Here is a 27975-nt window from a genome sequence, read left to right as displayed (position 1 = left end):
AGCGACACACTATGTAGCCCAGGCTGCTCTGAACTCCTGCTTCAGCCTTTCAAATTGTGGAATTATAGGATTGTGCCATTTTAACCAGCTTAGGTTTATTGTTGTGGTGGTTGTTCCTGGTTCACCCAAGGTTTACATGACCTTCTTTCAAGTATAGTGTTAGGGATACAAAACACACACAAACACACAAACACGTGTGTGTGTGACATTTGTGCATGTGTTTACTTGTGAAAAAGAATAACTCACAGAAGCTCATTTTTTTTTAAAGATTTATTTATTTATTTTATGTAAGTACACTGTAGCTGTCTTCAGACACTCCAGAAGAGGGAGTCAGATCTTTTTTTTTTTTTTTTTTTTTTTTTTTTTTTTTTTTTTTTTTAAGATTTATTTATTTATTATATTTAAGTACACTGTAGCTGTCCTCAGACACTCCAGAAGAGGGCACCAGATCTCGTTACGGATGGTTGTGAGCCACCATGTGGTTGCTGGGATTTGAACTCTGGACCTCTGGAAGAGCAGTCGGGTGCTCTTACCCACTGAGCCATCTCACCAGCCCGGGAGTCAGATCTTGTTGCAGATGGTTGTGAGCCATCATGTGGTTGCTGGGATTTGAACTCTGGACCTTCGGAAGAGCAGTCGAGTGCTCTTACCCACTGAGCCATCTCACCAGCCCCCACGGAAGCTCATTTTCTCCTTCCACCATGTATATCCTGGGACTTGAATTCATGTCATCACGCTCAGCCACCAACACCTGGCATACTGTGCCATCTGTCAAGCCTCTGAACTATTTTATTAAAATGCTGCTTTTGGGGCTGGAGAGATGGCTCAGCGGTTAAGAGCACTGACTGCTCTCCCGAAGGTCCTGAGTTCAAATCCCAGCAACCACATGGTGGCTCACAACCATCCATAATGAGATCTGATGCCCTCTTCTGTGTGTCTGAAGACAGCTACGATGTACTTAGATATAATAATAAAGAAATCTTAAAAAAAAAAAAATTCTGCTCTTCAGAGGACCTGAGTTCAGTTTCCAGTACCTATACTTGTAGCTCCAAAACTCCAACGGGTTTGACACCCTCTTCTGGTCTCTGCAGGACACACGCACAATAGTTTTTGCTTGCTTGCTTGCTTGCTTGCTTGCTTGCCTTGCTTATTAAGTATTTCTGAGCAAAGGTGGCACACGCCTGCCTTTCAAACCAGCACTTGGGAGGCAGAGGTAGGCAGATTTCTGAGTTCAAGGCCAACCTGTTCTACAGAGTGAGTTCCAGGAAAGCCAGAGTCACACAGAGAAACCCTGTCTAGAAAAAAAAGGAAAAAAAAAAAAAGCATTTCTGGAGCCAGAGAGATGGCTTAATGGTTAAGAGCACTAGCTGGTCTTCCAGAGGACCAGAGTTCACAAGGCAGCTAACAGTCTGTAATTACATTTCCAAAATTCTCTCTTCTGGCCTCTATGGACACTGAAGACATATTCTACACAGAATATGCAGGCAAAACACCTAAACTCAGAAAAAGGAAATAAATTAATCTTTAAAAACGAAAAAGAATGAGCATCCCTCAATGAATTACCAACCAAGACAGGATTTTTGTGTGTGTATAGCCCTGGCTATCCTAAAACACAGAAGACCAGACTACCCTTGAACTCAAAGAGCTCCATGTCTCTCTGCCTCCCAAGTGCGGGGACTAAAGGTGTGTGCCTCCACCACCCAGCTTGACTGATCATTTCCTTTAAAATTTTTTTCTTCAGGGCTGGTGAGATGGCTCAGTGGGTAAGAGCACCCGACTGCTCTTCCGAAGGTCCAGAGTTCAAATCCCAGCAACCACATGGTGGCTCACAACCATCCGTAAGGAGATCTGGTGCCCTCTTCTGGAGTGTCTGAAGACAGCTACAGTGTATTTACATATAATAAATAAATAAAATCTTTAAAAAAAAATTTTTTTTTTCTTCAAGACAGTTTTTCTCTGTGCATCCATGACAGAGTGCTATGATAAAAGCCCTGTACTAGGCCGGCGTGGTGGTGCACGCCTTTAATCCCAGCACTCAGGAGGCAGAGGCAGGCGGATTTCTGAGTTCGAAGCTAGCCTGGTCTACAGAGTGAGTTCCAGGACAGCCAGGGCAATACAGAGAAACCCTGTTTCAAAAAAAAAAAAAAAAAAAGCCCTGTACTACCACCACTTAGCTTACAAAAAAAAATTTTTTTTTAATATTTCTAAGGCTCTCAGAGAGGGAAAAATCTCAGAAAATAAACTCAGCTTTCAGGGTAGAAAATCAGCAAAGGAAACAAACAAACAAAAAAAAAAACTGAGATGTGATACAGTGTTTCTCAAATTATCCCATTTGATTCAGAGTAATACCTTTAGTACTGTGAACTAAATGTGAATATATGCAATCATCTGTAACTGTTATGTATCATATATACTTATATGCCCTAGACACCCGACTTGGTCAAATGTAGATGGTAAAAATGTCTTATACACATAATACTTGATATATTTCCTATGATTGGAAGGAGATATAGTGAGGAGTTATAGGTCTTGTTATATGTGAAGCCTTAGCACTCAGGATCCTACCACCTCAGCTTTCTAGTTCTCGGAATTACAGATGTGCACCATCAAGTCCAATTCTGCATATTTTTAAAAATGTAATTGAAATAGATTTCACAATTACAAAGCATACAATTATTGTTTGGGTATGGTGGCATGTGCCTTTAATCCCAACACTTCCGGGGCACAGGCAGGATCTCTGTGGGTTCATGGATTCTGTCTCAGAAGAGACAGGAAGACAGAGAGAGAACACTACTTACTTGTAATTTCAGCACACACAGGCTGAACTTCAAAATGACTGTCTCACAAAAAAGGGAGAGCTGGAAGGATCAAAACTGAGAGATAAAACAATTTAAACTTCCTGAGTAGCCTTTTCACAGGAAAAGAGAAAGAGGAGTCAAGGCATTGGTTTGATGGACTAGTAAGAAGAGATCACTCAAGAACAAGGCGATACTTAAGATCAGGGGCATGCACGCACAGCCCACCTCAAGAAACACATCAGTAAATGAGCACAGCCTGAACGACTCAGAAGTGAGTGTGGAAATGTCCCTTTCTCATTGTCCCCCTTGCTTCATTTTTCCTTTCAGTCACTATGAGCACAGCTTGAATTCTTAAGCCAAAAATATGGAGGTTGCACTCTCTTATCAACTTAGAAGTCTTTCAAATTGTTAAAACAATGCTTGCCAAACTATTTGGGTAATCGTACAGATTTTGGCCACCCTACTGAAAACAAAAAACAAAAAACAAAAAGAGCCATCCATCAAGTTTGGAGTTTTAGGCCTACAGTGGTGGCACATGCCTTTCATCCCAGTACTTGGGAGGCAGAGAAACCCTATCTCGAAAATCAAAAAAAAAAAAAAAAAAAAGTTTGGAGTTTTAATTGTGTCCTCATGGTTTGACTCCCTTAAAGAAGCTAAAATCAGCTTTCACAAATACCTTGTAGTTCAAAAGTTTAATTATATTATCTTCACAAATAGTAAACAGTCCTTAAAGTAGGAATAAGTCTGTCTATAAAGTTACAATTTTGATTATATCAAATTTGATTATCATATAAAACTGAAGAAACAATCTCTTTTAATGACTACTGTAGTACGAGGCCCATTTTATGCCCAACTATGACGATACTTTATAAATTCTGTCATGGCATTTCTTTTTAAATTTTGACATCTCTGAATCAGGCTTATTATAATCAGTAGTGTTGTTTTACTTGTTAAAATTTCTCCTTAGTGGGACACAAAGGTGTCATAATTATTGAAGGCTTAGATTAGGTGAAACGTCGTTCATACATTTTGTTGAAGTCAAGAGAAGACTTTACCAGATTAAGTGAGCATCCTTTTGACTGGCTGACTCGGATCTACTTCCTCTCCCTACCTGCAGAGGAATAAACAAGTAGAAAGCACGTGCTACAAGTGATGGTTCAAGAAATTAAAGATTGAACTACTTAAAAGAAGGGTCAGCACTCTTGGGATACAGTAATGTTTCAGAAATACAAGGATCTAGCAGCCAACCAGACTGAGCAGGGACTCCAAAAGAGGTGTTAGGGGAAGGACTGAAGGAGGTGAAGTGGCCTTATCTGATATCAATGGGAGGGGAGGCTCTTGGTCCTGTGAAGGTTTGATGCCCCAGTGTAAAGGAATGCTAGGGCAGTGAGCCTGGAGTAGGTAGGTGGAGAGGGGGGGCACCCCTCATAGAAGCAGAGTAATGGGAAAAGGGATGGGGGGGTTTGCAAAGGGGAAACTGGGAAAGGGGATAACATTTGAAATGTAAATAAATAAAATATCCAATTTAAAAAAGAAGAAAGCAGCAGCAGTAGCAGCAGGACCCATGGTGTAATGGTTAGCACTCTGGACTTTGAATCCAGTAATCTAAGTTCAAATCTTGGTGGGACCTCTTTGAACCTTTAGGGCTAGAGAACTAGCTCAGAGGTTAAGAGCACTGACTGCTCTTGCAGTCCTGAGTTCAATTCCCAGCAACCACATGGTGGCTCACAACCATCAATAATGGGATCTGATGCCCTCTTCTGGTGTGTCTGAAGACAGCTACATAAAATAAAATAAAAACTTTTTAAAAAATGAAGAAATACAAGGATCTTAAAAGACACCTCTCACAATGGAAAACGGTTAACACTTATGCCCGTCGTCTCATCCCTCAGAAACCTGATCTGGAGGGCAGAGATCGCTGGAGCTCTAGCAAGAATGTTTCAAAAACAATAAAATCCCCACCCTTCTTCATGCATGCTTGCTCCTATAACCTGTCAGTTTATCAGTGCTCCCAAAGAGCTCATTTGCTGCTAGTTTCTGGAACCGGCTTCGTAACATATTAAAACTGCTTAGATTGATTTGATTTGATGAGTGGTTTGCCTAAAATCTTAAAAAGTAGGAAAGCACCAGTTTCCACTCTTTTGTTTCTTTGCATTTTCCATAGACTTCCCGGACTCTTTTTCTGTCCACCACCCAGAACGTGAGTCAAGGAAAGCATGGGGTAAATGTCTCCTGTGATTTTACTCTATGTTGCTTTGTCTTAAACCTGATAATACTTCAGGCTGATCTTTTTGCCAGAGTGGGTAGAGGAATGAAGGAGGGAAAGCTGGAGAGGCACTACATTTTGTCTCTAGTTTTGCTAGGAACTATTTAAAAGTGCTTTCAGACACCTTTAACATCTTTCTTGTAAGCTTTGCACTCTGCAAATAAAAACTCAAGAGTAACTACAATATTAGAATTTTATTTATAGGTAAACCCCACATTTCAGCTAAGTCTTGGGTTATAATAAGAGGTTAAAAGTATTCAAGAATAGTTCAACATCTTAGTAAAAGATGACGTGTGCTACATTATGCCTGTAACAATGGTTACCCAAATAAACCCCATTTTGTGTCCTTCTGGAGCTTTTTGGTGGAGACAAATAGTTGCAGAGTACAAGCTGGGAAGCAGTGTAGCAGATGCACAGAGGGTGTTATAAATGGCAGTATGACAAGGGAACTTCATGTGAGGTGTATGTGGAAATGAACTTAGATGCTAAACAGGCTAGGAGGAGACCGAGGACCCTTTGTGAAGTTACAGAAGCAAAGCTTGATACTGGTTTTCTTCCTGATATCAAGATGTAAAGGGATTTGGTGACTAAAACTCCAGGGGGAGGAAGACCAGGTAAAGAGTTTATTGCAAGCTAGGTATTGGTAGTGCAGGCTTATAAATCCTACCACTTATGAGACTGAGGAAAATATATGGAGAATTCAAGGTCAGCATGGTCTGTAACAAGAGATTGAGACTATGTCTCAAAATAATTGTTTAATGACCAACCCAAATAAAGTAGTTTTACCTAATACTTGATATGCTTAGGTCAAAAGAGTACATTTGATACTCAATACACTGGTCAATAATTTACAGCCAAATAATTACAATTATTTGGGATTTTGTTTAACAGAAAGGTCTTGCCGTTTATTCCAGCCTGGCCTCAAACCCAATGCCCTGCTTAGTTTCCTAAGTACTAACAATCCCCAGATGTTAATTTGTTTTCCTTTGTGTTTTTTTGAGACAGTCTTGCTACATAGCCCAGACTGGACTGAAACTGTCATCCTCTTGCCTTCACTGGGATTGTAGACTGGCATCTCCATGTCCTTGTAAACAACTAGCAATTGGCTTCAAAGATGAGATTCTTATGTTCTATAGAACCTTACAGATGGCAGAAACAAAGAACACTATGAGAACCAGATGGACTTTGTGGATAATTCATGCTGTAAAGACTTTCTCAGAACAAAAGAATCAAAGAGCCAAGGTCTATAGTTAGGCATTCTGAACACAAGTCTAGAAACACGACAAGTTTTGAGAGCTGTAAACTTCCGTTTTTCCACCCCTGTATAGTAGTAGGGCAGGACAAAATAAGGAGGTCTTTGGCTTTTATCTATACAAAAGGCCATTCTTTTTTTGGGGGGGGGGGTGGGGGTGGGGGGGATTCAAGACAGGGTTTCTCTGTGTAGCCCTGGCTGTCCTGGAACTCACTTTGTAGACCAGGCTGGCCTCGAACTCAGAAATCCGCCTGTCTCTTGCCTCCAGAGTGCTGGGATTAAAGGCATGTACCACCACACCCGTAATAAAGTTTCACTGGGCTGGTATTAGAGGCCGGGGGGGTGGGGTGGGGGTGGGGGCAGTACTTTTAAAAAAATCTCCTTTTTGGCTGAAGAGATGGTTCAATCAGGAAGTGCTTGCCATACAAGCATGAGGACCTGATTGGAGCCCAGGACTCATGTTAAAGAGCCAGGGATGGTGATAAACAATTTACCAGCACTGAGGAGGAAGAAAGGCAGAAAAATCACAGGACTGCTATAAGCACCAGGTCCCAGGAGAAAGCATGCCTCAAAACAAAACTGTGTACAAACAGCACCTTAGAAACAACCACCAACATAGTCCTCTAGCCTACACGCACACATGCCCGCGCACACACGCACGCGCACACACACACACACCACAAACAAATCCACTTCTTTTTTCCCTCATGCAGAATTTGTTTGCACTCATACCCAAGAGGTCTTGAGTCTCTGGACCAGGATTGGCACCCTCCTACAGTATAGACTAAAAATGAGAATAACAATAGAATAGTGAGTAGCTCAGGAATATATATATATATTTTAGACACTTTAAAAAAATCCTTTCCCCATGAGCCAAAAACAACATTTTCTTCTTTATATTGTTAAAAACAAAACAAAAAGCTGGCAGTAGTGGTTCATGCCTTTAATCCCAGCACATCAGAGGCAGGAAGCTGTCTAGTTCGAGGCCAGCCTGCTTTACAGGTAGACTTCCAGGAAGGCCAGGGTTGCACAGAGAAACCCTGCCTCGTTTCTTTTTTTACTCTGAGATTGAGTGCTTGCCAGGCATAGTGGTGCATGCCTTATCCCAGCATTTGGGAAGCAGGTGGACCTCTGTTGGAGGCCAGCCTGGTCTACAAACAAGTCCAGGACAGCCAAGGCTCTGCTACACAGAAAAACCCTGTCTCAAAAAACAAAACAAAACCAACAATCACACACCCCCATAACCAGACCAGGAGACGTCTGGGATCTGAGTTACATGCTCTTGTTCTTCGTATGGGTATGTAGGGAGATAGGGATCCAGAAGACGAAATGCAACTTGCTGTTAACAGACTACAAATCCCGTAATACTTTGTTAGGCAAAGCCTAGGCATTTGTGTTCAACATGATTAATAAAGTGATTCCCAATAAAAAATGGCCATGATTCTCAACACTATTATAAGTTATTTATACGTAATAGATTGAGTCCAATTCAAATTGTTTCGTTTCATCTAAATTGGATTTTCTTCATGTAAATTTCTGAAATTATTTTCAATGACTACATAGTATAACTCCAACCATTCCATAATTTATTAACAGTCTGAAGAGAAAAATAGTATTCTTTCAGTTCACCTCTCGAATCCAACAAATACATGTGCGGCTATCAACAGTGTGCTACTGACACCAAAGGATCGAGACAGTGTCCAGGATTGAGTTTCCTGCTCCTTGAAAATGTTTGCCATTTCTCACATGCTTTTAACTCCCTGTTTCGTTAAAGAAATTCATATGGAAAGCTCTGACAGGAAAGTTTTCAAAAGAAAATACTCATAAAAGGAACCAACGACCATTCTTAGACTTCAGTCTTGGCTTATGACAAAATCATGGCTCACATAGCTCCAATAGAGAAACTGTGTTTGCCTAGGGGTGAGCAAGAGAGATCTCTCCAAACAGCTATCATTAGGAATAAGTATCGGGGCTGGTGAGATGGCTCAGTGGGTAAGAGCACCCGACTGCTCTTGTGAAGGTCTGAGGTTCAAATCCCAGCAACCACATGGTGGCTCACAACCATCCGTGATGAGATCTGGTGCCCTCTTCTGGAGTGTCTGAAGACAGCTGCAGTGTACCTACATATAATAAAAATAAATAAATCTTAAAAAAAAAAAAAAAAAAGGAATAAGTATCAACACCTTATGCACACAGTTAATGAAAGAAAAAAAAAGCATTTCCTTTGCAAACTGCCCAACAGTTACTCGAGACATTGTTTGCATTGGTGGAGACTGAGCCCAGAGTCTTGTACTTAGACAAGTGCTCTACCAATGAGGTCTAAGTTACAGTGCCCAAAGATTGGCTTTGAGTACTGTAAACCACAATTGAAAAGATGTATGCAGTTGTCCAAACAATGAATATTCTTACTTGTAAAAATGCTTAATTTGCATGGCTCATATAGAACAGTAATAACAAGATAGAAATGAATCAGAGGAAAATTATAAGAAATAATTTGAGATACAAATTTCAATGCCATATACCATCATTTATGAAAGTTTTTGAAACTCTTGGGAGAAAGTTTTTAAATGATCACAACTTTCGCTTAAGTCTGAATAAAACATTTTATACCACTGCCTACGGGTCTAATACACAGCTATTTTAATGCATGATTCATATTTTAATACTTAACTTTGATTCAAACATGATTAGGTGATCATACATACACACCCAAGACACAAAGAAAAACACTAAATATTATTATTTCAACATAACTATTTTGACCAAATAATTAACACCAAATTGTAAGACAAAAAGGAGCTGGTGTGTGTAAACACACACACATCATCAATACTGGGTGTGGAGAATCAGCATTCTCTCTTAAAAATTATTCAGAGCGGAGATTAGTGGTACATGCAGTCCTTTAATCCCAGAACTTGGAAGGCCCAAGCAAGGAAATCACTGAGTTCAAGACTCACCTGGTCTACATAGCAAGACCCTGCCTCAAAACCACCGTCTCCAAGCAAATGACACAGAAATAACCCTGCTGCTAACCATGGGGAAGTTGTAAAGAAGATGTACTTTCCACAGAATGAGACACCACAAGGAAGGCTTCATGAATAATTTATTCCATTTGAAGTTTTGTTTTTTGTTTTTTGTTTTTTTAAAAAGTATAAACTTTTTCATTTCCTCAATCACAATTTGTACAACTCAGTGTTATGGCATTCGGCAGCAATAGTGTTTGTTCCTTATTCTCTTTTAAAATTGTTTGTCATGTTAAAAAGAAAAGCAATTGGACCATATTAAATGTCACTGCTAAACAACGTAAAAACGCCCCTTCATAAAGTGACCAAGTTATTCTCAGAGGGTTGATGCGGACATGTCCAGTAATGATGTTAACAATTTGTAGTTTAAACTCAGTAACTTTAAGGTCCACAAATCCAGTTTACTTTTAAAACTAAAGCTATTTTAAAACTTCAAGAATATCTCAACCTGAGGAGTATTGTAGGTCCCAAATCCAGTTTTTTTAATTTATACTCCACAAAAGAGAGGGGGGAGGGAGAGAGAGACGGAGAGAGGGAGGGAGGGAGGGAGGGAGGGAGAGAGAGAGAGAGAGAGAGAGAGAGAGAGAGAGAGGAAAAGAGTGAGTATGAATGAATACGAGAATGAGAATACATATAAAAATTTAAACCACAGTTCTGGGCCCATGAAAACACTAAGATATACCAAAAGGTAAGCTTTTCCCACTGATTTGGAGAAGATGGGAAAAAAAATTGTTGAACACATTTTTCTCCTAATTTTAATTAAAATAAAATATTAAAAGGAAACCCAGACCAAAATGTCAGTCAAGCAACAATGAATGTCTCAGCAGACTAATATGCAATGCCATAGTAGGTGGGAAGAGGTTCTAGGATGCGATAGCATTTAAAGACTTTCTTTTACCCTATTCAATCTGAACATTTGAAATAATTCGACATAGTATTTTGATATTACAGTATTAACATAGTGCTTGATTAAAGATCTGCAAATCTTTGTAGTAACACATTAAGTTAAAGATGACCTCAGAAGGTAAACATGAAGAGGAAAGAGCATTTTAATACAGTGACCTGTGCCATACTGACAACTGAAGATGACTACAGCTGAGGATAGTTGACTAAGTAGTAAGAGCTTCATTTTAGTGGTTTAAGAAAAGTTTAGAAATATTTAAAAATCACAAGCTAGTTTAAAATTTAAGGATTACATATAAGTACACTTGGTGGCCCTCTGGCCAAACAATAAGGTGTACAGAAATGTATTCATACAGTGTTAATTCACAGTCCTGATAACTGAATGGCTTGCATAAGAAAGGTATGGCTAGATGTTGCAGACTGGCTGGAAGCAGACATTATATAACTCATCTTTTAAAATGCTAAAATACTGACCTTTCACCTGCTTCAGAATGGATAACTGCACACAAAACAGGTTATTAGCACTGAAATGAGGAAGTCAAGGTGTTGGGAATTCACTGGGGAAAAGTGTGCAAATTTGTTTACCTACTCAAATAAAATGATTAATGTACTGTGATAGTACATTGATAAGTTAGATATATCATCCTGCACGAAAGGCTTCTAATGGCTATTTAGTTACCTCCTATTTGAGCAAAATCTGATGTGTGAAGGGGAGGAAAAAAAGGAAAAAAAAAGCAAACCATGACTCAATCCTGTATATTTGGGACTAGTTCCTGATTCCCAGGTAAGAAGAATTGTATGCTGGGTCCCTGCTTATGGCTACATGGAAGAAAATGTCAGGGAATAATCTTGTTAAATCTATTTCAAACTGAGGTATGGTTGTCACACATTAGTAATTTTAAACTGAGATTATAATCTTTTATTTTTCTTGAGTAATTATTGAGCTAAGAAAATAACAAGGATAGTTCTTAATAGAAATTCCAAATAAGCATCTTTTTCCCTCAAATCTCAAGTCCCACCAAGAAAATACAGAAGAAAATACATCAACATAATCTGTGGTGGTATTAGCTTAATTTAAAAACAGAGACGTGATCTTTAGTTTAATATCAAAATATGCTCAACATTTGGATTGTTCTATTAATGTTGAAGGAATAATTTGAAACCTTGTTATTAACTGTATCTCTTTATAGAAAAACAAGAGTTGGTAATGTTTTCATATACCCAATTTAAAGAAGATTACTGTAAGAAAGTATTTTTTATGCTAAGCAACATTAAATGTATATTATTTACAAAACAGGATTCAGTTTAAAAAAAAAACCGAGTTAAGAGTTTTGTAAATACAACTGATTTTTGTCCTTGTCAACAATGGATGAATATACAAGTAGGAATTTTGAAAGACTGCTTCCAAGAAAGATAGGTAGACTTGGCGACTGTGAGTTCAAGTCAGCAATGCAGGCATGAGACTGGCTGGGCTCTCGTGAGCAGCACTGTAGAAAGGAGTTTTTCAGGGGTAAAGCCTGCATAAAAGCAGTTATCTTGGCATGTGCAAACAAGAAGGGGGAAAGCTGGATTGAAGGAAGGGGTGAATTAAAGTCCCTAAAATTCAAGTCCCTTCTTTAGGGAGGTGAGAACCTCCTTGGCATGTGCCCTACTTTAATTGAGCTGTGTCATAGAAAAGTACAGACTCTGGTGTTTGGGACTGCCATCTCCAAACCAAGAAAATTCAATAAATAAAAAAGTCAAAGGGAAACGTTTAGAAAATGGTTCATTCACTAGTGGAACAGAGTCTGAATACCAGAATTCACTGAGGATCTATTTACACCACAGTTTGATTGCACACACACACACACACACACACACACACACACACACTCTCTCTCTCTCTCTCTCTCTCTCTCTCTCTCTCTCTCTCTCTCTCTCTCTCTCTCCCTGCCATGCTTATGCATACTCTCACACGCATTCCCAATCTTTAATTTAAAAATAAAAAGTAAAACAATCAAGAGTGACTGTTCTTAAAATAATTTGTAAAATGCCTAGAGCTGGGCTAAATTTCAACCTTATAACAGATCCTGCAGACATTTTCATAATTAGTAATATCCCCATGCCTAAATGTGCCACTGTGAAAACTGAAAAGAATTTAAGCATGTAACATTAAACACCAAAATTAGTTTAAGCATTCAGTAGCAAATGTTTTTCTTGTAAAACTAAGTTTCTTTCACTGGAAATGGCCTGAAATATTAGTCATAGCCCTAAACCATAGTACAAAATATAACTCAAGAATTCTCATTTTATTCTAAGTTATTCCACCTAACAATATCACGTATGTATATTGCCGTCATGTTATTCTGTAAAGGTGTGATATATAAAATGCTGTAAGACCCGGTACCTTTTCAGTTTATAAACACAGTGAACTTCATTACTGTACATGTACTCTGCAACTACAGCTTAGCTGTAAATCTTCCACACACAATGGCATGGACATTATTTCCCCTCTATCCCTGTTAAACTGTACATTGAGACAATACAAATTTACTGTCCACCCCACCCCCTTACAAAAAAATAATACTCTAAAAGCAACCCTACTGCAACGTTTTAATTAAGACGATTACATATATTTTAGACCAATTGCTTTAAAGCAAGAAGGCAGTATAAACCTTCTAGGAAAATTTTTATAAAAGAGGTTAAGAAATATAAGACAATTTATACATTTAAAAACTTACAATAAATAAGAGATGCAGGCATTTTTGAATACTAGATACTATATCCAATACAAGAACATCTTGATGTTCTAAAGCCGTATGTTGGAATTCATTGTTCCTCATGTTCCGCTCCATGCTTTAATATTCTTTAACATTAATGGGTACTATGGCTCATTACTTTTCACAAATACTGTGACTGGAAAAAAAAGGTTAATTTTTGCTACGAAAGTGTTATAATACGTTTTGAATAATCAGTCATCATCCTAAAGAGCTCAGTAAAGTCAATGAAAAATAGGGTTATAGCCCCGCCCCCCAAGTCAAAACAATATTTGTTGAAGTAATAAGAATTAGACCCCATCACAAATGACTTCCACTGAGAACTGTAACTTAATCTTGCAGCAAAATATCCTTTCTTCCCGTTCTTTCCTTGTGTAATTCCATCAAACGAGGATCACAGCATATTCATGATGAAGTTATATAACTGATTCAGCACCACAAAATGAACTGGGAGACATGAGCGTCTGTCCTGGACGGCAGGGTCACAGGTTAGCCATGAGAGTGCATTGTACTGTTCCAAAACAAACCTGAAAGCAAATAAACCGCGTCAATCCATCTAATTCAATATACACTCTGGTAGTACTTTTAAGATTCAAAGTGGGGTGTGTGTGTGTGTGTGTGTGTGTGAGAGAGAGAGAGAGAGAGAGAGAGAGACCCTTTGAGAGAGAGAGAGAGAGACCCTTTGCTGCCTAAACAATGAGATGACATCAATACCACAACCACAAGAGAGAGAGAGAGAGACCCTTTGCTGCCTAAACAATGAGATGACATCAATACCACAACCACAGAAACCCTCTTTGCAAAGAATTTCACACTGTAGCTAGCCTCAAACTCAGGGAAACCCTTCTGCTTTGGCCTCCTGAATGGCATCATGCCTGGCCAAAGTCACTTTATTTGTTGTTTTGTTCTATTTGTTTGTTTTTTATTTGTTTTAAGATGGGCTAGTTTCAACTTGTTATGATTCTCCTGTCTAACCTTCCCAAACATAGCTCTGACCACCAAACACAGTCATTTTCTTAAAAAGAGCAGCAGAGTCAGACATGGCAGCACAAGCCTTTAATCCTGACACCGAAGAGATGAGGCAGGTGGATCTCTTTCCAAGGCTAGCCTATTCTGAGTCCAGGATAATTAGAACCTTCTCTAAAGAAAAAATAAAAAAGCCCGTGTGTGCAGTGACAGAAGTGGATCAAGCTCTGTTAAGCGGAAGAAAAGCCTGTCTCCAGGCAGCCCAAAGGAATACAGTGAGACCCTGTCTCAAAAAATACACAACGAAAGAGTAACAGATAAGGAATAGATCTCACCACAGAGGAAGTTTAAAGCTAGCCTAAGATACATAAGACCACTTTTTGAATAAATGAGGTGGGGGGAAAAAACTCAAAAACATTCATTTTAGAAAAGCATTCATTCTCAATAATTTAACGAGGTTGGGGCTGGAGAGATGACTCATGCTTAAAGTACTACTTTTCCAGAGATCCAGAATTCAATTCCCAGCATCTATATGCCTGCTAACAGCCTAGAACTCCAGTTCCAGGGTATCTGATGCCTTCCGGCTTCCAGTGGCACTGCATGCACATGGTGCAATGGACATGTATGCAGACAAAAGACATATATATATATATATATATATATATATATATATATATATATATATATATATATATATGGACATAAAAAGAGTAAAATTGTTTTTAATAAATAGTAACTAAATGGGGTTTTAAATGGAGTTTAGCTCAGAGGTAGAGCAATTTACCAAGCCAGCACAGGCACTGTGCTTTGTCTATATCATGAATGGGGGGGCGGGGGGGGGGGGGGGATCACCCAATGATTCAAAAATAAAATGCTGTGAACTCTTACCCAAAAGAATAAATATATCTCATAATAGCCATTCTCTTTTACCCAAGTTGAAACAGAGAACCCTTAGCATCATGGGAACTGTACCTGAGGACGTCTGAAGTCTGATTTGAGTCCAGTGGGTGGGAGTGTTTGCTGTGAAGCAGCTCGTCAGATTGCACTGAAGGCACGTGGAGGTGCAAAGAGGCCTACAAAGGAAGGGAGGGAAGCAGTCAGGCACAGAGGCGAAGCAACATTTCCTTTCACTGTGTTCTCCTAATGTATTATCTTGATGAAACTGATCTTATGACAGTGTTATCTGTGGGAGCAACTATAAAAATTCATGGTTTTGATGGAAACTTTAAGGTGTAAAACTTACATCGTGTCTCTATAATTTTTACTTTAGCTTTACTTTTAAAAATCATATAGCAATCCTTAAAAACAAGCTTTACAATTATCTTCTAAATATAATCTGCCCAAGTCTATAAAGCAAATGATTAAGGAAACACTGAACCCATAGGCCTGAAGTATATACCCTGTCCCTGGGTTAAACAAAATTGAGACCATACAGCCACACTTGGGACCTATGTGCTATAAAAATAAATAAAATAAAATAAAATGTCAAAGGAATAATTCTGCACATTTTATTTATTTATTTATTTTTATTTTTATTTTTTTGCAAAGCTGGAAATTTAACAAAATTGCCTCTGAATGAACACTTTAACAATCAATACAATGCACACGACTCCCTGTGCAATACATTTATTATCAGAGGCATATAAACGACAGCACGCACATTTAGAGATAGCAATGAGCAGAAGAAATGTGGTAATATTTTTCACATTTCAATTAAGTAAAATTAATCATCTAGTGTGTAAGTTGTATAGTAGTATTAACATCATGATACAGTGGGGGTGCTCACCACAGACAATCCTTCAAAAAAGTTTCCTACACTCTTTAAAGGTGCTTCTTTATACCATCTACATTCTCCATCATGACTGCATATATGTATAAGCTCTTATAAAGTACATACAGAAATATAGCCAACAATACTTATGTTTGAACTGTTTATAAATTCTGGATTTATGAATCATAAATAAGTCTCACTTGGCCAATCACTACAAAGTAAATGAATGCTGGTTTAATTCTTATAATAAATATTATTTTTAACCATCTAGAACCCACTGATTTCTCAAGTAAAAAGAAATATATGATGTGGTTTTATTGACTACAGTATAGAACTAAAATGAGATACATGAAAAAAATAAAAGGTGAACAAAGTTATGTTAAGTCATGCCTTACCTGGGGTTCAGAACAGAAGTCCTAATCGTGTTACACTGTATCTGAGGGTGAATGCTCACTCACTTTACACTATCCTCTCTGTAAATAAATATTGAGTAGAAAACAATCTGGATAGTCCCTTGGACTTTTCATAAAAGTGTTTACTAACAAAAGTGTGCCCTGAAACACTAAGGTCATGAACTACATATAGGTATTACACTAAATTTGGAAAATGCTAGGTAAGCAAAGTTATTTACTGCTATTATGAGAACTTTAGTGTACATACAGGTTCTGTGACTGTAAGTGGGCAGCACTTCCCAAAGGACCAAGGAACTCTGCTTAGTGGAGATTCCATCCTACTATTCTGCAGAAAGTCCCTTGAGAAGATGTTCATGTAAATGAGATTTACAACAGACCAATGAATATCTCAGAGAAGAATAAAAGTCATGGGATAAACTATAATTTTTATTAATAGGCAATTCAAGGGCAGGGAGAGCTCAGAGTACTTGCCTAGCATAGTTAATTCACATTAAGAGAAGGGGAAATTCACTCAGATTATTAACGACAGTTAATAGTCTTTATAAGTGTGCTACAGAAGCCCATTGTCTAATCGCAAATAGCTTTCACAGAATGGGATATATATCCAGGGTATCAAAAAAATAGAAAATATAACCTCAAGAAACTACTAAAATATAATCTCAAGAAATTGAAGTGTTATCATCTGACCTGAAAGATGAAGAGCCCACTTACAGTGGTTTCTACATAGTGAGAGTCAGGTCTTCATTTCTCATTTTGTACTGGCAACTTTAACAGTAATCACACAGGGCTTTCATGACTCATTTTACTTCACTATCTGGTAACTTAGACTATAAAATGAAGGTTAAAAAAAGAAGTATCTATAGGTCTAAGATTCTCACTTCCTAAAACCCACTCAGCAGCTTATGGTTTGAGACAGTCCAGCTCTGTCCTACTGGCTCACTAAGAACTCATTGTAAACCAAGCTGGCCTTCAACTCCTGGGTAAACTTCTTGCTTATGCTTCTCAAGTCACCATGCCCAACCTACTCAACTCGTTGTTTATGTGCTTGTTTCTATGACAGAAGTCTCACTACGTATCCCTGGCAGGCCTGGAACTCTCTATGTATACCAGGATAGCTTCAAGCTTACAGAAAACTTGCTGCCTCTGGTTCCTGGATGCTGGGATTAAAAGCATGAGCTATCACACTCATCCTACTCAAAAGTAATTTATATAAAGAAAACTTTTTAGAGTAGGTAAATTAAACTAAAACCAAGTATTACAAAGTTGCTAAATTTTTTAATCCTCAAAATAATAAAATAGGAGTATAGTATGATTCCATTCAAATAACAAAGACCCAGGCTTTAATCTTGATGTCTACTACAAAGTTATTACTTTAGATGAATGAGTTTCCAAAGTTACAATATATTTAGATGGAGGATAAGAACACAAAGAGACAGGGCAGTGTTTCTAGGCTCTAAGCTTCTGTACTACAATGAAAATACAACTTAAAACCAAAAGTTCCAGGAGCCTGACTTAAGAATAACAGTCAATCTTCATATAAATTTTTTATAATTATGTGTTTCATATTAAGTAATTCTCTTTATGACACCATTTACAGAAATACACACAATAAAGCATAAACGAACTTGGAAATCAAATGAGCTATAAAACTTTAAAATGCTACTTTAGTAATTATTAGAACTAAAAACTATCTATTAGGATTCGTTAGGAATTGGCACAGAAATACTAATACCTTAAGAAAAAGGGGGCATTGATATTGTGCTTGAGGGCATGCTGACCAGAACCAGTCAGGTAATGGACCCGCTTTGGCAGTTGATACAAAGTATCCAAGGGCCAATGGTTGTTGAAGAATATTAGTTACTTCATCATGCGATTCTGTTGAAAGTAGCCGATCAGTACCCTGACCCTTAAAAAGACAAGAGTATTATTAGTTCATTTAATACATCTTTAGACAACAAATATAAATACAAATGCTTACAACAATTAATAATCTCATATTACTATCTCAATAAACCACATAAAATGCTAAAAATTAAATGGTTATATACTTAAGAGTCTCAATTAGTACTACGTCTAACCTGGTGACAGGCCTCAGAGCTAAAGCAGGAGGATAAAAAGAAGTTAAAGGGCTATGTAGGCTACAAAGTTCAAGGTTGGTCTGGACAACTCTCAGCTAGACCATCTCAAAAGAAAAAAAGAGGACTGAGGATGTGGGTTCACGGCAGCGTATCTGTCTAACATATGTGACATTTAAATTTAATTCCAAGCCTAATAACTAAATGTAGTAATATCATAAAAACAGTGTGTTACAAAAACTGTGAGACAAAATGAGTATGCCTCAGGTCGAACTGAGTACAAAATACAAATTGTTCAATATAGCTGCCACTTATGTTCTAATACTTATTCAACTAATTCCTTGCCCCAATTCAAAAGGCAGATTCCATTCTCTGTTCCCATAGCACTATCTATAAAATGCCATTAATTTCAACAGTGTTTTGGAAGACATTATAATACCACAGACTTTTATTCATTCCCTTTGAATTGGCCAACAAATTTCTCAGCATTTACTTTAAGAAAACAGATAAAAGAAAAATAAAATGCATAATAAAAATATTCATTACATCAGTACCTCAAGCACCATAAACCCTTCTACTGTGATAAGACAATAAAAACAGCTTCTCCCCCAACGTTTTTATTAGTTCTTTGAGAATTTCATATAATGTGTTTTGATCATAAAATTAGTAGTACTTCTAATGTTTAAAAAAAAGCAAGAAGAAAAAAAGAACCAGACATTGGTGGAATCCCAGCACAGAGGAGGCTCACAAGTTAGGAGCCACCCCAAGCTGTATACAAAGACTCCAACTCAAAAAAATACAGGAAAAAGGCCACAGACAGCGCATGCCTGAGACCGCAATACTTCTGAGGTAGAAGCAGGAAGATCATTGCACAACAAAAGTTTTAATTACTGTTTTAAACAAGAGTACATGAGGTCAACTGATACTCATCTCTTGCTAATTTCAAAGGGAAAGTTTTCTATTTTATATACTAATCCCTGGAAGGATTGATGGATGAATGGATTGACAGATGGCATTTCCATACACTGAAATGTTTTTTTAAAAGAATTACCTTGCCAGCATCACCTCCATGGGGGTAATGAGAGCCTGGAGAATGTACAGGAGATGCAGTTGGAGATGCAGGAAGTATATTAATGATATCAGGATCAAGATCATCTCCTGTGTCTAATAAATCAAAGATACCCATTCCGTCTGCTCCATCTGTACAGAGAAAAGAAATTAATATTCTATTTTCTGTATACTGTGATTATTGACATTAAAGTACTAAAATAAATTTTAACCAAAATGGGACAGGCAAGGGATGATTGCTCATGCCCATAGTCCAACGACATAGAAGGCTGGGTGATGAGGATTGTTCTGAGTAAGGCCAACCTGTAAAGTACGCTCTAGGTAAGTAAGCCTGGGCTTTACAAACAGTGAGATCCTATCTCAAAACAGCAGTCAGGGCATGTTCACACATGCTTTTAATCTCAGCACTCAGAGGCAAAGGGGGAAGGATTATTGTGAGCTCCAGGCTAGTCAATGCTACATAGTGAGACCCTGCCTCAAAAAACAAACAACCAAAAAATATCTTAAAGCAAAATGAGTTAATGAGACTAATATTTACTGAGTATCAATCATGTGCCAAGTATTGTGCCACTAGCCATAGAAAGAATTTTGCGATAGTGGTCAATCTAAAGAGACCTATATGGAGATTATTCTGCACTTTCCAATGGGCCCTTTAATCATAGAAGTCATTTTCTTTTTTCTTAAATGTGTTCCCACAGATTGACCCAAGGGCCATACAAATAACAGGTAAGCATTATACCACTGAGTTAACCCCAGCTCTAGGAGTAGTAATATGAAGGAAAGAGAAGAGTGGGTGACAAAAGAAGAAAGTACTGCTGTCATTCAAAATGGAGAGAAAGGCCAAAGGTCAAAACCTACAGTGGCCACTATGAGCTGGCAAAGGCAAGGAAACAGGCTAACTGAGAGGCTAGAGGGATCAATAAGAAACCCTACCTCATGAGAATGACTTTGATCATTACAATGGAACAAACTCCTGTTTTCTTAAGCCACTGCGTTAATAATGTTATAAAAGCAACCAGTAAAAAGCAAAGATAGCAAGGAATGCAAACATGTTTTAAAGGGCACTATTCTTTAAAAAAGTAAAACACTCAAGTTATTACATAATAAAAGAACAAAATGATGATGTATGCCATGTGCTGGTGACACACAACCTGAATCCCAGCATGTGGGAGGCAGAGACAGGAGGATCTCTGAGTTCGAGGCCAGCCTGGTCTAAATAGTGAGTTCCAGGACAGCCAGGGACACACTGAGAAACCTTGCCTTGAAAAACAAAATGATTATTATTATTAAAATATATGTGGATCCATGAAGACCTCAAGTAACAATGAGCACTATTTTTTTCCTCTTCTACTAAACACAACCTAAAAGGTTCACTAAATTACAATTATATTCTAGTAGATGATATAAAGCCGTATTTTAGCAAACAGATATATAAAGAATGGCTAGGGATATAGCTCAAGACCACACCTGGGCAAGTACTCGGCCAAACAGGGCTGTATAAAAAAGACCATGATTTCAAAGCAAATTAGATAAAAAATTTAAGGCTCAATTAACTTACCATTGTTGGGATTGAAAGCTAAATCCAAATTTTCAGTGGTGTAAGTAGCTGAAGCTACTTGCACAGAAGCAGAAGTAGGGAACACAAGTATATGAGTACAGGATGTATCTTGTGGGGTATTTAGCTGGGGCGTCTGCATATTTAGAGTGGTACTTCTTCCAAAAACAGAACCAGTTGACACAGAATCTAAAGAGAAATGCATTTTCCTTTTTTGTAAGTGCAGAATTTTATGTAACAGTTAAGTTAAACGCGTACAATGATAATTAAATCTGACATACACTGAACATAACTAACCTGGCATGATAACAAAAGAACCTTGGGGTTCCATTGCAACCAAACAAGCACTAAGGATACTTGGAGAGTCTGCAGCAGATATGCCACACATCCTACACATGTCTTTGAGCCTTTTGCTTAGAGATTGCAAGTTTCGACGACTCAGCAAACAACTCCAATCTGTGGATATCAATAGGGAAGGACAGTACTTAAAGTTACCGCTCTGTTATGAGATTGACTCAAGGTTACGATGAAAGAGAAATAGATAACAGCTTTTAAATTAGTGTATTTCTTCTAATATAGAGGTCATCATAAAGTTAGAACTCTTACACCTGATGGCTTATCTTCAGAATCAAGTCAGTGTATATGTATAAAATATATAAATATATATGATTATATATTTATAAAATTGTTACATATACTTGTATTATACATATAATAGATACTAGTTATACCTGTTGTATTATATATATGGTTCCTTGTTTAAAACAAAAACTTTTACTGACAATTCTAGCATTTGAAGCCTTATTTTCATATGTACGAGTATTTTGCCTGCATGTATGCCTGTACACCACACATGTGCAGGCTTGCAGAGGCTAGAAGAGGGCATCAAATCTGGTGAAGTTTGAGTTATAGACAGTTCTGAGGCACTAGGTGAGCACTAGACAGCAAACCCACATCTTCTAGGAAGTATTGAGCCTTTTAGCATTTTATTCACGTTATTTAATGTGCTCCGAACCAAATATACATCGATATAAAACAAAGTTAAAAAAAAAAAACATATAAAGCATAATCCACCTTTCAACTCTCCATGTCCAATCCTTCCCAGGCGACCAATCACAACTCTCCATGGTAAAGAGCTCATCTGAACAAGTCCCAAGCACCACTCCCACAGTTTCTGTAGGCCAAATCTTCTAGCAGAACCCTTTTTCCGACGGGCCCTATTTATTGAATGAAATGGTTGTAAGTATTTCAAAAATTCACATGATGAAATTCACATATGAAACCAAATGTGTGACAAACTGGTTCATCAATTTTATTTTATTCTGTTTTATAGACGCAGCAGAGCTGTGTATGATATGCATACACTTCCAAAATGAGGATATGCCTCCAATTCCTTGTCCTTTGCTTAATTTTAATGCCTCAAACCTTTACAAAAATAAATCCCAATGATTTACCACTCAAAGTCCTAAGTTTATGATATGGCATCTCTTTATGTTTTGTGCAAGCTGGTTTTGAATTCCTAAATTCAAATCACCCACCCTGGTGTTTTAGCTCTAGTTGCAGGAAGCATAGATGTCTGATGTCATATTCAGGCTGAAGTTTATGGATTGCTTTGTTGTTCGTGTTTTAAATACATATTACGGACCTGAAGAAATAGCTAATTAGTTAGCATGTTTTCCTTGCAAGCATTAGGACCTGAGTTAAATTCCCAGCACCTAAGAGAACAAATGTGTAGTTTTAATCTCAAGCTGGAGAGGCAGACAGAGAGACAGAGCTCAACCCCTGGCCTCACTAACCAGTCGGCCTGTGCTTCCTGACAAAGTCCACACTAGAGAATGTTAAAGAGGAGGAAGCAGAGATAGAAAGCTCCTGAAAAGTGACAGTGAAGGTTGTCCTTTGACTTTCACAAACACCCATAAAGAACTTTTTAAAATATAGTTTGATATACATTTAGCCTAATAGAATTTTTTTTCAAAGTTTACCTACTAAAAGCCTAAATTTACTATAAATCCTGTCTGTCTATTCGAGCCAAAGCTTTTGTTTTGTAAAGTTGAGTTCGTCAAGCTTTACAAACCATCAGCAACCGTCACTACTGCAAGCTGCTGCGTGAGCACTGCCATGGGGAAGAACTGAAAATCACGACTTGTCGGATTCTGGCCAACGATTTGCACTAAAGCAATCTCCAGACCTTAGAAGGGAGAGAAGTCCAACACAAACCACATTTTTCACACCTAATGACATTGTTGCATGTTTTCTGATACAGGTTGCTTCATTAGGTAGGCAAGCTTGTAACACAACCACTTTCCAAATGAATAACAACAGCTAGCATTTGCTAGCATGTACTCTGTTACAAATATACAGCCTAAGGCCGATTTCTGAGTTCAAGGCCAGCCTGGTCTACAAAGTGAGTTCCAGGACAGCCAGGGCTACACAGAGAAACCCTGTCTCGAAAAACCAACCAACCAACCAACCAAACAAAAAACCCCACAAATATACAGCCTAGGTGGTGTACACACAACATTCATTTCATAGTAACACACCGATGAAGCAGAGACAACTACTCTAAAGATATTGCAGATCGATAAGCTATGGCTCAGCTGTCTGATTTTCCCAATATCATATAAACTGTTAGAAACCAGGAAGGGGTAGTATTTGAAAACAGGCCTAATTATATCTTATAACTATTATTATTACATTTTAATTTATTTTGTGTGGGGATATACATTCCATGGCATGGGTACAAAGATCAGAGGATAACTCTTGGGAGTTGAATCTCTTCATCATATGGGTAATGGGTATCAAATTTATGTTGTCAGGCTTAGAGGCAAGCATCTTTACCCACTAATTAACCTTGCCTAACAATATAACTTTTTTTTTTTTGTTTTGGTTTTGGTTTTTCGAGACAGGGTTTCTCTGTGTAGTCCTGGCTGTCCTGGAACTCACTCTGTAGACCAGGCTGGCCTCGAACTCAGAGATCCGCCTGCCTCTATCTCCCAAGTGCTGGGATTAAAGGATCGCAACCACCACTGCCCGGTTTACCAATATAATTCTTAATCTTTGTTCCGTTTCTACTTTGTTGGAAGGATTTACTTTATTTTATACGTGAGTGTTTGCTTACATGTATGTATGTGTACCGTGGGGTGTGCCTGGTGCCCAGACAGCAGAAGAAAAGACTAGATTCCTTGAAACTACAGTTATAACAGATTGTGAGCCACAATGTGTGTGATGGGAATGGAGTGCAATCCTCTATAAGAATAGCCAGTAATTCTAAATGCTGTGTCTCCTACCCCCATTTCTACCTTTTGATTAAGGAAATAAAATGGTAACCTAAGCCCGACAGTGGTGGTATCTGTTCTCTTCCTTCACAGAGAAGCATACTGTTTCCAAATTATTTCATGACTAATGCAACTATCTCACTCAAAAATATATTTAAAGAAAATTAGTTTTGAGCCAGGTATTGGCAGTGCACACCTTTAATCCAGCACTTGAGAGGCAGAGCCAGGTGGATCCCTGTGAGTTCAAGGCTAGCCTGGTCTACATAGCACATTCCAGGACATCCAAGGCTACACAAAGAAACCCTGTCTCAAAAAGAAAAAAAAAAAAAAACAAACAAAAAAATTAAAATTTTAAAAAGTGGTGGTGCATGCCTTTAATCTGAGCAGAGGTAGTGACTGGCAAAACTCTATGAGTTCGAGGCCAATCTGGTCTACAAAGGGAGTTCTAAGATAGCCAGGGCAGTTATACTGGCCCAGCCTTTCAATAAAGAGAGAGAGAAAGGGAGGGAGGGAGGTTGGTTGCTGACCCGCCCCCACCAAGGTTATATTAAGTATATTGTTTCTCCTGTGTTACATTGTAAACAGTTATAAAGTAGAGCCTAAATAGGAAAATAATGCCTGTATTCTCCCAGACAGGTAGGTAGGTTAGGTAGGTAGGTAGATAGATCACTATTGTAGAATTTATGCTATAAGCAGTTAAATATGTATTTATGTTTTGGTTTTTTGTTCTTTTTTAAACAGCCCTGGCTAACTCAGTGATCTGCCTGCTTAGGCCTCAAAATACTGAAATTAAAAGTGCACACCTCCACCTTCAGCTTACAAGATCCACTTTTATGAGTAGAAGGGCTTTCTAAGTTAATGTTTAAAAAAACTGTATTTGATTTGTATTATTTTTTAACTATATGTACTGAGAGGAGGGGTAAATGTGGACATGAGTGCAAGTACCCATGGAAGCCAGAGTTAACAGGAGTTTTTTTTTTTTTTTTTTTTTTTTTTTTTTTTTTTTTTTTTTTTTTTTTTTTTTGGTTTTTCGAGACAGGGTTTCTCTGTATAGCCCTGGCTGTCCTGGAACTCACTTTGTAGACCAGGCTGGCCTCGAACTCAGAAATCCGCCTGCCTCTGCCTCCCGAGTGCTGGGATTAAAGGCGTGCGCCACCACGCCCGGCTTAACAGGAGTTATAAGCCAACAGATGTGTATGTCAAGAAACAAGTCCAGCCCTCTAGGAAGATGAACAAATACTCTTAACTGCCAGGCCCTAAAGTTTCAAATTCTTTATCCAAAATTATTGTCTCAAGCATTATAACATAAAAGTTAAGGACCTTAATCTTTTTTATCTGTGTACAGATTAGCAAGGAGAGGAAGCATTTGTTTTTGAGAGATTATCTTGCTATGTAGTCCTGACTAGCCTCAAACTCAGAGATTCACTTGTTTCCCACCTTCCAAAGGCTGAGATTAAAGACATCTGCCTGTCCAATTTTTTTTTAAATTATCTCAAGTATACATTATAAGCAGTAACTATAAAATGTAGATAAAAGTATACCCAGAACCTCAACAGTTAATATCATAATATATATAAACTTCAAATGGTTACTTACTTACTTACTATGAAACAGTATGTTTGTGCATGTGGACATCTAATAACATTCTAAATTGGGATAAGCATGTTTAAGGAAATAAGTACCTATTTGGAACATCGATGTTAATGATACATGTTTCTAGGAGTTCTCCATATAGATCTGTGCAAGATGCAAGAATCCACCTTTGATCATGTGATAAACAGTAGCCCACAAAAAGGACATTGTATTTCTGTCCAGCTTCTCCAAAGGTCTCTCCTAGCTCTGTTTGTTTGTCCTTCACCGGAGCCAGAATAAAAGGTGGTGTATAAAGTCGAATACACTCTGGTCTCTGTAAAATAAAACATGAAAGTACTATAGAATTATGCAATCTTAGGAAAATATTTACTATTTACCCAATTATAACTGGAAATTAGACTAAAACAAGATTTTGTTTTGGTTTGTTTTGGTTTGGTTTTTGGAGACAGGGTTTCTCTGTGTAACCCTGACTGTCCTGAACTTGCTCTGTAGACCAGATAGGCCTCAAACTCAGAGATCTGTTTGTCTCTGCCTCCCAGAGTTCTGGTATTAAAGGAGCATACTGTCAGTGACCAGCCATTTAGTTTTATATAAAATTTGAAAATGTAAGTCACCATGATAGCTTCGTTCATAGGAAACATAGCACTTACATCAGGACTTTTAAGAGCAGTTTCCATAGCTAAGCCTGGACCAAACCCAGTCAGTGTTTTTACATTGGTTGATGTTGGAAGTGGTCTCCGACACTGGGTAAACACCGAAAAAGCCAAAGATTTTAAATGCTGGGAGTAGATCTGTCTGTCGTCGTGTTTCACAGGTTGTAACAGGTACTGACAAGGAACGATCTACAAAGAAAGGTGAGCATTACAAACATTAACAGAGCAACTTGCAACAGTAAGAGAAATCCCTGAGACAAACGTCAGCAACAGCTAATGGAAAGATACTGGTTTCTATCACACAGTGTTTTTAATTTGTATGGTATATACACGAGTGTTCTGCCTGCATATATGTACATACACTTATACATTACCTATGAAGCCTAGCGAGAGCACTGGGATCCATTAGGACGAGAGTTATGGATGGCTATCAGATAACTTATGAGTGCTAGCAACTGAACACGAGTCCTGAAAAGCAGGCGAGTGCTCTTACCCACTGAGCCCTCTCACCTGCCTGCCTCTGTTACACAGTTTATATATATATATGTGTCCTGAACTAAAGAACTACCTAGAAATCTTTTAAATTTTCTATACATAGCAGTTATACTAATTAAATATATTTCTCTGGAGCCTATTATAATCTACAAATTAAAGAAATCAAAATTTCTTTAACTTTCTACTTTTACTTTGAACCTGTCTCAATAAAAATTAACACACAGAATAAAGGGAATTATTTTCCTATTTAGGCTATACTTTATAAATGTGCTTACAAGTAACACAGGAGAAGCAATCTACTCAATATAATCTTGGGGGTTGGAGGAGCAGGTGGTGTTAGGAGGTTAACAAACATCTTATTCCGTAGCCCAGGCTAGTCTGGAACTAGTTACTGATGCTAGCCTGCAACTTATGATCCTAGTGCCTCAGCTTCGTGGGATTAGTTACAAACACACCATCTACAGCCAATATCATTGTATTTCTCATGATTATAGAATGACAGTCAAGGTTTTTAAAGATTTCACGTGTCTGTTTCTGTTGCTATGTGGGTATTCCATGTATATAACAGTACCCATAGAAAGTTGCTGATATTACAGACAGCTATGAGCCACCAGATGTGAGTGGAAAGAACTAATCCTGGGTTCTCTGGAAGAGCAGCAAGCACTTCACTGTTAAGCCATCTAATTAGTCCCCAGAACTATAAAGTTTATCTTTTATAAACGCTCTTAAAATTCCTATTATAATATTTAAGTAAAATCAGTATAACCTGTCTTTTAACAAAGTTATTTTGAATAGAGACAAACAACTGTGAGACTCTGAGACACCCAATCCTTACCTGCACAGAAACAGTACTCTTGACGTGAGGAGGAAGAGTTTGGACCATTTCCAAGAAGCATCGAAGGAGTCCCAAAGTCCATACATTAGAAGAGTTGGTGCTCTCGTCTTTATTTTCATATGTAAAAGGATCAATTATATAAACAACAATTGCAGGTGGGTAGGTAATTGCATGTGAATCACCATCTGTGGGAATCCCCACTTTATCACGATCCATTGTGCTAAAAATTGAGGTAGAAAGAGAACAATGTTGTATTATGTCTGCCTGGTACAGCACCA

At 38.0% G+C, this 27975-nt stretch overlaps 1 protein-coding gene and 1 non-coding gene across 2 annotated transcripts in view; one reads left to right on the top strand and one right to left on the bottom strand.

The window, feature by feature from the left end:
• Positions 1–4356: 4356 nt before the first annotated feature.
• Trnaq-uug (transfer RNA glutamine (anticodon UUG)) lies at positions 4357–4428 on the top strand. The gene has a single exon. It is a non-coding gene; the product is annotated as a tRNA-Gln (tRNA).
• A 4973-nt stretch (positions 4429–9401) lies between these two features.
• Positions 9402–27975, bottom strand: part of Med13 (mediator complex subunit 13) — a 94105-nt gene continuing 75531 nt past the window's right edge. The window contains exons 21-30 of the mRNA XM_021176461.3: positions 27698–27917; positions 26365–26556; positions 25804–26027; positions 21921–22063; positions 21144–21302; positions 20850–21035; positions 19275–19423; positions 17881–18054; positions 14937–15037; positions 9402–13525 (exon numbers count right to left, since the gene is read on the bottom strand). Of these exons, the coding sequence (XP_021032120.1) occupies positions 13393–13525; positions 14937–15037; positions 17881–18054; positions 19275–19423; positions 20850–21035; positions 21144–21302; positions 21921–22063; positions 25804–26027; positions 26365–26556; positions 27698–27917 (1681 nt within the window). The 3' untranslated portion in view covers positions 9402–13392. The remainder of the gene's footprint in view (positions 13526–14936; positions 15038–17880; positions 18055–19274; positions 19424–20849; positions 21036–21143; positions 21303–21920; positions 22064–25803; positions 26028–26364; positions 26557–27697; positions 27918–27975) is intronic.

The sequence above is a fragment of the Mus caroli genome, unplaced genomic scaffold (assembly GCF_978045245.1).
Source record: "Mus caroli unplaced genomic scaffold, Mus_caroli_1 scaffold_13, whole genome shotgun sequence".
NCBI classification, from domain to species: Eukaryota; Metazoa; Chordata; class Mammalia; order Rodentia; family Muridae; genus Mus; species Mus caroli.
This window is presented reverse-complemented; position numbering and strand designations above follow the sequence as displayed.